Source organism: Dromiciops gliroides, chromosome 3, assembly GCF_019393635.1.
Source record: "Dromiciops gliroides isolate mDroGli1 chromosome 3, mDroGli1.pri, whole genome shotgun sequence".
Classification (NCBI taxonomy): Eukaryota; Metazoa; Chordata; class Mammalia; order Microbiotheria; family Microbiotheriidae; genus Dromiciops; species Dromiciops gliroides.
The window spans coordinates 445,852,201-445,864,532 of NC_057863.1; the positions used below are offsets into that span (position 1 = coordinate 445,852,201).

The window sequence follows — 12,332 nt, forward strand, 5'->3', positions numbered from 1 at the left end:
CCCTGGATTCAGAAAGACCTGAGTTCAAATCCAGCCTCAGACACTTGACACTTGCTAGCTGTGTGACCCTGGGCAAGTCACTTAACCCTCTTTGCCCTGCAAAAAAAAAAAAAAAAAAAGAATATGGATTTAAAATCAGGTAGGGGAAGTTTCCAGTCACTGATATCTTAACTCAAAGAATAGTTGCTGTGACTGAGCTTTGGTTTTTCTACCTTCATAGAAAAAGTGTGATGAATAGTAATCATTTTTCAAGACCATTTATGATATTGCATATTTTCATTTTCTTATAAAAGATTAACATCTGCCTAATGTGCTGGCTGTTTTTAGTGTCTAGTGTATTTAGGCAGATGCAAAATACATGCTCAGGAAGTGTCTGTGGCTAACTGAACTCAAATGAACAAGTACTTATTAAGCAAATAATACTATAGTGCTTTAGTGTTTGTAGAGCATTTTATAAATATTATCTCACTTTGATGTTACAGCAACCCTGGGAGGCAGGTGCTTTTATTATTCCCACTTACAGATGGGAAAATTGAGGCAAATAGAAGCTAAATGACTTGCCCAGACTACTAAGTGCCTGGAGGTGAATTTGAACACAGGTCTTCCTGACTACAAATCTGCCCTCTATGACCTAATTACTAAGTAACAGGGTCTATGCTAGACAGCAGGAATATACAGACAAAATAAAAGAAAAATGCCCCGGCTTTCAAGGAGGGATATAATTATATATTGTAACTAACATACCATCATTATATGTTACAATTCATTGTATCACAATGAAAGAGATAATGTGGTTGATCACTTTTTCACTCATAGCAGAAAGACAATTGTGAGAATTGTTTTTAACTGAGATGTCTACCTAGAGAGAAGAGACTAGGATTTGATTTGTGTCAGAGTCTTCTAAGGTGATTTTTCAGGACACTGATCAATTTTTCCCTTCACTGCAGAGTTGTATTTGATATTGGCCCAAGTGAAGAGTGTTTGTATAGCCTGGTGAGCTTGGGAATGAAAGCATGAATCAATTTCTTTACCTCACACATGCCCCCAAATATCGATTAGACTATAACCTGGTTTTGTTGTTGTTGTTTTTTCTTCCTGAAAGGAAGACATTTCCCCCCAGAGAAGTTAGAGCTAGAAAAGTAAAGGTCTGAGAAGGACATAGCATGGTAGAATGGATCTATTGTGTCATTGTCATGTACCAAAGAATGCCTCTCATTTTAACTGTCATCTTTCGTCTTAGAAATTTGATACCCTTGTTGGTGAGGGTGGAGGACAGATGAGTGGAGGTCAGAAACAAAGGATTGCTATTGCACGTGCCCTGATTCGAAATCCCAAGATCCTGCTTTTGGACATGGCCACCTCTGCCCTGGACAACGAGAGTGAAGCTATAGTTCAGGAAGCACTTAATAAGGTCTGTTGAAATGCTCCGGTCCATTTACCACATGGAGAGAAGCTTTTGGGAAACATTCATATTGTGTAGCTTGTGTTGACATTTAGCTAAATTCATGCAGGTGTCTGTAATATGACGGTTTCCTCTGCTGCTGGATAATTGAAGAGGCAAAAAAGCCTCTCTTTTTAGGGTCTCCTAGGTCAGCAGAAGAGAGGCTAGATTGAATCCCTACTCTGAAAGTTAGAGCTTGGGATCCCTACAGTCACAATATGGAAATCACAGGGACAGCTCCTTCTTCTCAACCTACCTTCTCCTGTCTGCATCAGATGAGGAAGCGACCACTGAGTATTCAGGCAGAGGAGGAGACCATGAGAACTAGGGCTAGGAGAAAGACAGAGAAGAATATCCTATTCCTTTTACTTCTTCTTTTTTTTTTAAGTGAGGCAATTGGGGTTAAGTGACTTGCCCAGGGTCACACAGCTAGTAAGTGTTAAGTGTCTGAGGCCTGATTTGAACTCAGGTCCTCCTGACTCCAGGGCTGGTGCTCTATCCACTGCGCCACCTAGCTGCCCCCCCTTTACTTCTTTTGCTGAGTTTAATCAATGCTGACATTTTAAATAACATTTTACGTGTATCATCTTATTTGGTCCTTACAAAAACCCTTTAAAGTCGATGCTACTGCTATGATTATTCCCACTTTACTGAAGTGGACACTGAGCTTTGGAGAGGTCCAATGGCCATGGCTACACAGGTAGGAAATACAGACCAGGCAGCTACAGACCTAGGTCTCTACCAAACTGCTTTCAGAGGCAGGTGGTTAAATTTTTTTTAATCATAAAAGTATTTTATTATTTTCCAGTTACGTGTAGAGATAGTTTTCAATATTTGTTTTTATAAAATTTCTATTTTCAAATTTTTCTCCCTCCCTCTCCTCCCTCCCCACCTCTGCAAGACAGCAAGTAATCTGATATAGGTTATATATGTACAATAACATTAAACATATTTCTGCATTAGTCATGTAATGAGAGAAGAATCAGAGCGAAAAGGAAAAACCTCAAAAAAGAAAAACAACAGCACCAAAAAACAAGAGAAATAGCATGGTTCAATCTGCATCCAGATTCCACAGTTCTTTTTTTTTTTTTCTTTCTGGATTTGGAGAGCATTTTCCATCCTGAGTTCTTTGGAACTATCTTGGACCATTGTATTGCTGAAAAGAATCAGGTCTATCACAGTTGATCAACACATAATGTTGATGATACTGAGTACAATGTTCTCCTGGTTCTGCTCATCTCACTCATCATCAATTCATGCAAGTCCTTTCAGGTTTCTCTGAATTACAGGCGGTTCAATTTAACAAGCATTCATTAAGTGTATACTGTGTTCAAGATGCCCACCCAACTACAGTTATCTCTTCTGCTTCACAGGAATTAGGGGTGTGGTGCCCCCTCAAACTGGAAAATCCATGTAAAATTTTTTTCACCCTCCCTTAGTACCAGAGAAGAAGTCTATTTTTTTCTTTTTCTTTTATGGGGTGTTTACAGTACCTTATTGTAAAATTTGCATTAAACATTTGATCATAGTTATCTGCTTCACAGGTCATCTGTGGCTTCCACAAAACTCCTCCAAAATTCCCATTTACTTTCTTATATTGCCCCATGATATATCAAAATTGTGATGGGGGAAGTCTCAGTGTGGAAGGGGTACAGAATTCAGCTTGTGATCTGTTAGCTGAGCTACAAAAATATGCCTGTAGGAAGCTGAGAGTTCTTATCTCACTCTCTAATTTAATCAAGGAGTAGGACATGGGAAGAAAGGGAAAATGTCAGGCTTATAGTGCTCAGTGACCTTGGGTGGGAGGGGGTGGCTTAATTTACAACTAGTTTGAAGAACATATTGCTCAGTTATATGGTATTACTTACTGCTAAGATGCTCAAGGTGTTGAGAACTGAGATTTTTAAAACTGTTCAATCTAGTATTCTGTGAAACTGGTCTACCAAGCCTGGGTACATGCCTCTCAGAGGTGATCCATTAGGGCATAGGGGGAAAAAGTAGAACTTCTGTTTTTTTTTTCTTTAAAAAAGAAACTAATGTTTACTAATTAATATTATATAATACTTAATGTATGCATTACCACTGATGCCTTCACTCCATCTGAATGTCTGATCATCACCTATCACTATGGTATTCAAAGTCCCTGAAGATAGAATGGGAATTCTATAACAGACAAGAGTTGACAGTGATGCCTTTATTTGTAAGGTACTCTGCTGTTCTAGCTAAAAACCCTGAGGGTCTTTCCCTCCTAGGTTGACAGAGAGAGATAGAGAAGCACACACACACACACACACACACACACACACACACACACATTAGGTAAAAGAGGCCATCTTTTGCCTCTTTTTTACCTAGCCTTCATCACTGAATGGGCGTTGCCTTAGACAAACAGACCTGGGAAAGACCTTAGCTTAAAAAGGCCAAGATCTCCCACTGCATTATGGGCCATTTCCATTTGCCCTGATCTATGTTTTGCCACTGGACCCAGATGGCTCCAAAGTAGAAAGTGAGGCTGATAACTTTGTACAGCTCTGCCTCACTTAAATCCAATTCAGTTGCAAGTCAAGACATCACCCTCCTGATGTCATTGGTCCTGTTCAAGAACAAAGGACAAAAAGCAAGATACTGTAGTTTACTTGTCCTGGGTTAGGTGGACTTAGAGCTTATAGTATCTGTTTTTAACTAAATTAATCCTTACAAAATGAAGAAGTAACTAAAAGAGACCTGCAAAGGAACAAAAGCTAACTGGGAAATGGCTTCCATGACATTTCTCTGATTCCTAGCATGAACTCTCCACCAGTCACATTACTAGGTCAAAATAATGATGATCTAGCCAAATCTCACTAGAGGCCAAAATCTTTTGTACTACCCAGAACTTCACTGGTTATTTCGTGGCAGTTATTAAAAGGAAAATGAGTAATGGATTTTTCTTTTATAAAAAAAGACAAGCATTCCTAATTTGCCAATTTTTTTCTCTTTAAAGTAACTGTCATGTTATTCTGCCTAGCAATTTTTTTAAAGTGAACACATTCAATATGTCTCTTCAAGATAAAAATGACATTTAAACAATGAAGGAGAAAGTAACTGCTTTTCAAAAGATACATGCTAGAGGAGGATTTTTAAAACAGAAAAACATCTTTTTCCTGAGAGAAATATTTCCCTTGTTTCTTTCTTCCTCCCTTCCCTCCTTCCTTCTTTTCTTTCCTCCCTTCCTCCTTTCTCTTTCTTCCTTCCATCCTTCCTTTTCTCCCTTCCTCATTTTTCTTTTTCTCTTCCTCCCTCCCTCCCTCCCTCCCTCCCTCCCTCCCTTCCTTCCTTCCTTCCTTCCTTCCTTCCTTCCTTCCTTCCTTCCTTCCTTCCTTCCTTCCTTCCTTCCTTCCTTCCTTCCTTTTTTTTAATAAAACAAAACATGTATTTTATAGAAATGATCATTCACTTGGAACTAGATTTTAAATAAAAAATTTTCCAAATAAAAAGTTTTAGTTGGTTTTTAACCTATTCGTTAAAATTAAATTTAGCAAACTTATATCTTCTAATTAGTTTCCAAAACCAAATTATTACTATCAGGGAAAGTGGAAATTTACTAGAAAATTTTCAATTTAAAAAACCTTTGCATAATTGGTAGATGGGATTAGAAAATGAACACTATGATTAAGCAAGGACAGTCATTGATATCCATTTGGATTTATCTATCTTTTGTAAGCATCTTTCTCATATATGCCAGCTACTAATACCAGGTTTCCAAATAAACTGAAATTGAAATCAGACTTCAATCTCATTGCTCTCACTAAATTATTCTACTTAGTCATTAGTGGGATCAAAAAGGGTTTTGTACAGTTGTGTAAAATAAATTATTTTATTCATATTGTTTATTTTGTCTTTTTTGTAATATGTTTTATAATGGACATATTGGTCCAGTAGTGAATATATGTACAATTTTATATCTATATGTATACATGTATATGTGTACATGTGTGTAAATATGTATGTGTGGTATCCCAAAGGCTTTTAGGTCACCATGTATATGCTAAGGATTCATAACAAAATGTTCTTACTAATAAGGGTGTATGATCAAAAATGGTTTGGAGACCATTACTCTACCAGAAAGATTTTGAATGTTAGTGGTCAGAACTAGAATGTAAATTGTTCAGAGCTCAGAGACCTGTTTCAGCACCTTCTGTTTCTTTTGCGTTTTCCAGAAACATCTACTCTAATGCCCTGCATTTAGTGACTTCTCAGTACATGTGGCATGTCTGAAAGGCATTTGTTTTCTTTTGATCTGAACAAGTCAGTGATGTATTGAAATTTTCCTTCTCATTGTGGAACCTAGCAATAGAACATTTGTAAGATTGAAGTGCTGCCAAGCTTTAAATAACTTAGAGTGACAAAGTATTTGAAAATTTTTTTTGTTCTTTTTTTTTAATCATTCTTAGTTCTAGATCAGTGGCGGGTACCATGCTAAAGCGAGTCCCTTTTTGATTATCAGAAAGTGGGATGGCACAAATTAGTTCATGCATAGTTAGTTGTTTATTAGTGTTCCTGTGTAGCACACTTCTGATCTATTAAAGCAGTCTAAGGAAGTGAGGAGAGTATTTGTTCAGTGTTCACTGGTCTTTATTCAGTGTTCTATCATTAAAATATTTCCGGACTCTGATCAACATAATGACCAGTCATGTTTCTAGAAGACAAATGATGAACCATGTTACCCACTTCTTGACAGAGAAATGATGGACTCAGAGTACAGAATGACATATATGTTTGAACATGGCCAATATAAAACTTTGTTGTTATTACACATTTCTCATAAAGATGTTATTTTCATTTTTTTTGTGGGGCAATGAGGGTTAAGTGACTTGCCCAGGGTCACACAGCTAAGTGTTAAGTGTCTGTGGCCAGATTTGAACTCAGGATCTCCTGACTCAAGGGCTGGTGCTTTATCCACTTTTTGGGGGGTGGAGTGGGGCAATGAAGGTTAAATGACTTGCCCAGGGTCACACAGCTAGTAAGTGTCAAGTGCCTGAGGAAGGATTTGAACTCAGATCCTCCTGAATCCAGGGCTAGTAGTGCCCTATCCACTGTGCCACCTAGCTATCCAGATTTATAAAAAAAACTTGGTGGGAGAGGATGGAAGGAAGAGATGGTTATTGATAAAAGTAAAATTAAATTTTTTAATAAACAAAAATGTTACCCATTCTTTCTTACAGGCTCAGCATGGACGTACCACAATCACGGTAGCCCATCGCCTGTCTACCGTCCGTGCTGCAGACATCATCATTGGATTTGAACTTGGAAAGGCTGTGGAGAGGGGGAACCATGAGGAGCTGTTGAAGAGGAAAGGTGTTTACTTCACCCTGGTGACATTGCAAAGTCAAAGAGACCAAAATTTAAATGAAAAGGAAGTGAAAGGCAAGTGTCCTTTTTCCTGATTCTTGTGAAATCTGATTGCAGATGGGCAGAGGGTCAATCTCAGGTTTCTCTGTGCACTATACACATGGAAGTGGAGATCTTAAATTATTTCTTTGTTTTTGTGTTGAATGATTAGCAAAGCTAATCAGGTTTCCATGATTGCTGTGAGGATCAAATGAGATAATATTTGCAAAGTGCTTAATACAGTGTCTAGCTTCTAGAAAGTGCATAATAAATGCCTGTGTCCTTCCTTCCTAAAAAATTTTTAACCAAATAAATACAAATGTTCCCCCTTCAAATTGTGCTTTATAGAGTCAACTTGGTGTCCTTTTAGTTTTACCTGCATGGCTCTCTTGTTCTGAATTGACTTTGTTTACCATTGCCTGACAGTCCTGAGAAGTCCTCCCCAGGATCTTTCTATTTCTCATTATGGTTTTGTTCTTCTGAGGGGACAGCACACATGACACTAGGGAATCTCATTGACTAAATGCCAAGGATTTGGACATTTTAGCTCAGTGCTGCTATGTGAGTGACAAGCCTTATTACCACCATTCTGAAAAATAAAATATTCTTTACCAAGAACGACCATGCATATTGCAGCTGCCATTTTTGACATCAAAATAAATGTTTCTCCTTGTTATCTACTCTATTTTCAACATGTTCTAAGAGGTTGCTCATGCTATCTTGTACAGGAGATAATGTGCCTGAAGATGGCAGACTTGAGAGAAACCAGACCTTCCAAAGGGGGAGTTATCGGGACAGTCTACGGTAAGCCTAAAACACATAATGCAATTTAAGATTTTCAGAACTTCTCCATGTTCTTTTTTTTTTTTTTTTTAGTGAGGCAATTGGGGTTAAGTGACTTGCCCAGGGTCATACAGCCAGTAAGTGTTAAGTGTCTGAGGCCGGATTTGAACTCAGGTACTCCTGAATCCAGGGCCAGTGCTCTATCCACTGCCCCACCTAGCTGCCCCTCTCCATGTTCTTTTAAAACAGTGTTCTCCACTAGAATATTTCCAAGGGACTCATATCAATGTGAATTTTAAGGAGATCCCAATTTTTTTTGTTTGTTTTTTTGATGAGGCAATTGGAGTTAAGTGACTTGCCCAGGGTCACACAGGTAGTAAGTATTAAGTGTCTGAGGCAGGATTTGAACTCAAGTCCTCCTGACTCCAGGGCCAGTGCTCTATCTACTGTGCCACCTAGCTGCCCTGAGATCCCAAATTTTAAGGAGGATCCCAAATGCATAAATGTCACAGCACATATGTATTACTAATGAGCAAATAAATGCATTCTGTCTATGTTGGTTTCCTTCTCATCCTAATGGGGCCTTACCTGACAGTACAATTTAAGAAGTGTTCCACAAAAACCTACAATAAATGTACCAGGCACTGTGCTAGGTTCCCATGATAAAATAATAGAAATGAAACAATCTCTGTTCTCTAGAAGCATCTATGGGAGGTGGGGAGAGGCCAGGAAATAGCATATATGCTGATAAGTAAATACAAAGTAATTTTTATCATTTTGGGGATGTGAGAGAAAGGATTAATAACTGGGAGAATTAGGAAAGGTGCCTTGTAAGAGGCACCACATGAGGTGAGCCTTAAAGGGAGCTGGGTATTCTAAGAGCCAAGAGATGAAATATTCTTGATCATGTGTGATTTGGGGCTGGGGTGGGGGTGGGAGAAGGGGATGTCTTAATTAATCAAAGAATTATTTGTTGAGCCTAGAAAGCTGATAAATGGAAAAGTGATTGTCTTTAGTCTTTTATTCCCCCCACCCCAACCCAATTGTTAGATAATTTCACCTTGCCTAGATAGGATTCAAACCCATGAATTTTTTCTTATTAGTACCATGTTCTGACAGATACAAGTAATTTAAAAAAATCTATTGTCAGAATAACCCACCAGATATACAACACTACTTTTTACTAAATTAAATGAGCAATGTATTTTGTGGGGCAGTTGAGATAGGTTTTCCAAAGATCTGTTGAACAATTTATTATTTCCTTGGTTAATAAATATTGTTGTTCATCATAATGGTTTACTGAGAAAAAGACAAACTCTAATCTTGAACATTAAATTAGAAGTTCAAATTAAATTGCTTATATAATAATAAAGATGTGGGTATAAACAATTCAGTCAGTCTGTATTTGTTATCAATATACGGTCACTAAGGTTTTTCTTTTGAGTTAAGATTAGAGTCTAATAGCACAGTTAATAAAATATAAGGGCATGTCTCTCCCATTGTCTGCACCACTTCTAGGACATTTAATTAAAGTCTGTGCCCTGAGAAGATGCTCACTTAAAGGAATGTCTCATTCTGATTGTTAGTTGTTTAATGAAAAAGTTTCAAGAGGCTTTGATAAAAATACTCTCCTTAAAACTGAGTTCAAAAACCAACTCTCTCAGCATTCTGAACATGGCTGCTTTTCTTTGTAGCAAGTTTCTTTCTTTCTTTTTCTCTTTCTCTCTTTCTCCCTTCCTTCCTTCCTTCCTTCCTTCCTTCCTTCCTTCCTTCCTTCCTTTTCATTTTGAGGATATATCTCTTTTAGAAAAAAGTCATCTTCCCACAAAACAGGACTCTGGAGAGTGAAAGTCATAAACAATATTGTCTCAAAACTATTACATTATGCTTTGTAGTTTTCTGTCATCGTATATGTTAAAGCTTTCATAATGATAAGCTTACATTTTATTTTAAACTTAGTAACAATCCATAAGATCATTCAAACAAAATGAAATTGCATATAGTGGCTGTACATTACAAATTACTTAAAATTTGTTTTTAACTGCATATTAACTTTAATACAATAACAAAATCCTTACTGCTATTTCTTCTTCTGATTTCTCTTTATCTCTGCATTTTTCAGATATTGAAACTTTAAGAAAAGCTGTATGTGTATGACGTGTTCCAAAAGGCTTATTGCAGTCTGAAGCTTTAATATCTCTAATTGCTTAGAACTACACTAAGACTTTTGGAATATACTGGACATTGTTCTAATTCTGTTTTCTTTACTCTACATCGTTCCACTTAAGGCTTCTTACTTTTCTTTGTATCCTTCTTCTTCTTCTTTTTTTCCCCAGGGCAATGAAGGTTAAGTGACTTGCCCAGGGTCACACAGCTAGTTAAGTGTCAAGTGTCTGAGGCCGGATTTGAACTTAGGTACTCTTGAATCCAGGGCCAGTGCTTTATCCACTACGCCACCTAGTTGACCCTTTGTATCCTTCTTATGTGTCATTTCTTATGGTACAATAATTTTCCATTACATTATTATTCTGTAATTTGTTCAGCCATTCCTTGTTTGTCAGACACATGGGTTGCTTCCTGCTTTCTGAAGAACTGAGATATGAATAGCATTTATATAAATATTACAAAATGTTTTCATTACAACAGCCCTCTAAGATAGGGCATGTATTATTTACTTCAGGTTTTCAGATAAAAAAACTGAAACTCAAGTTAAGTGGCTTGCCTAGAGTCAGGTCTTTTGACCTTAAGTCCTAGGTGGTACAGTGGATAGAGCACCAGGCCTGGAGATAGAAAGATCTGAGTTCAAATCCAGACTCAGACAGTTACTAGCTTGGAGAGCCTGCACAAGTTACTGAACTGTGTTTGCCTCAGTTTTCTTATATGAAAAATGAGCTAGACAAGGAAATGACAAACCACTCTAGTTTCTTTCTTTATCAAGAAAACCTCAAATGGGATCATGAAGAGTTGGAGAAGACTTAATAACTATTGATCTTATTGCTAATACACACATGTCCTTGTTTCCAATAGAGTGCTCCTAAATGGAATTTTTAAGAAATTGTTGCTCTAGACCTTTCATGTCATCAGTGAGGAGACTCCCCTTAAAAATGCAGATCAGCATATGTTATGTGACTGACCTCCTTAATAAATAGTCACAAGTGTACTTGCCAGGGTCACATCGTCGTTAGATTCCAGAGACGAGACTGGAAGCCAAGTCTTCCTAAGTCTAAGACTGCCTTTCTACTCTGAAGGTCATACTGCCCCTCAGTGGAAATAAAAAATCATAAATGTAATGAAGATAACAGCCTACCTTTCCTAACAAAGAAAATAATCTGGATGTTATTTTCACTTCTGAATTAAGCATTCAGAGAAGGAAATAGCAAGAGTGGTCTAGGACCAAGAGTGGTTTAGAGCGATAGAAATGAGAAAGTGGAATTTTTGTTTGTTTGTTGTTTGGAAGTGGAATTTTTAAATAAACTTTTGAGTACTGGTTTGAGGTTTTTTCAACTGAAAGGCATAATAAAATTTTAACTTGTCTGCTTAATATTTACTACTTGTATTAGTTAATCATGTTCTAGAATATGCCTTTTCTATTTGATGAATTCTAAAAACAACCACCTTTTCAACAAACAGAGAAAGAGATACCTACAGAGAGATGTATACATAGGGAAGGAACTGTGTTACTCTTTGGTAGAAAAGATTAACCGGAATGAGTGAGAAGGCCTAAACTGGCAGCTGAAAGAAACATTAGGGGTTGTCTAGTCCAAACTTTTTATTTTATAATTGAAGAAATTGAGGCTCTACGGAGTTCATGTGACTTTCCTAAGTTCATATAAGTAGTGTCAAAGGCAGGATTTTCATCCAGATCCAATGACTCAAAAGCCAGTTCTTTTCCCATTGTATCACCATTATGAAAAGGAACTGGCCTTTGTGCTAAAAGATGGGACTCATTTCTTCAGATTTCAGTCCCTCCGTAGTAGAATGTTAGTTACATGAATTCTACCATGCCACCCGAAATTAATGTTCTACAAACAAATAAGACATTCACTGATCAACTTAAGAAGAGTCCTTGAAGCCTAAGATTAAATTTGTTATGAGACATAATAGGGAGTCATTATGAACTTCTAAAGAGAAGGACATTGTTAATTCTATCTTTGACTACCATTTTTGTTTTCATCCTCTTCTCCCTACTCACAATCCCTCTACCCTTATTATAAGGTTGAGCTATTATAGTACCCTTATTATTATAAGGTTCAGGGCCTTATGACCTCTTACCTGCTCCATTGCAACAGCTTCTTAATTGGTCTTTCTGTTTCTAGTGTAGTGTCCTACACTAGTGTAGTGTAGTGTAGTGCCACCACTACCCACTGGTATATCCTCTGCCTTACCCAGGTGCAAACTTACCTGTCTTGTATGTCACTTCTTTATTCAGGAGAAAATAACTTTACCTATGTTATCGAATCAAAAGAAGAGACTCCGGGACAGCTGGGTGGCGCAGTGGCTAGAGCACCGGCCCTGGAGTCAGGAGTACCTGAGTTCAAATCCGGCCTCAGACACTTAACACTTACTAGCTGTGTGACCCCGGGCAAGTCACTTAATCCCAATTGCCTCACTAAAAAAAGAAAAAAGAGACTGATGCTATGGAATCTAAGACTAGGTAGGCGAGGGAAGTATGGTATCAGGGCAGACCTACAAGGAAGGATATCTCTGGGATAGACCAACTTTGTATCCCTTTTTTGAC

The 12,332-nt window shown here is 37.6% G+C and overlaps 1 protein-coding gene across 3 annotated transcripts in view; it reads left to right on the forward strand.

Annotated features, from left to right (window-relative positions):
- ABCB11 (ATP binding cassette subfamily B member 11) overlaps positions 1–12,332 on the forward strand; it is a 142,246-nt gene that overhangs the window by 83,544 nt on the left and 46,370 nt on the right. For all 3 annotated transcript variants that reach the window (XM_043992208.1, XM_043992207.1, XM_043992209.1), the window contains 3 exons: positions 1,241–1,411; positions 6,646–6,847; positions 7,540–7,615. In XM_043992208.1, the coding sequence (XP_043848143.1) occupies positions 1,241–1,411; positions 6,646–6,847; positions 7,540–7,615 (449 nt within the window). The remainder of the gene's footprint in view (positions 1–1,240; positions 1,412–6,645; positions 6,848–7,539; positions 7,616–12,332) is intronic.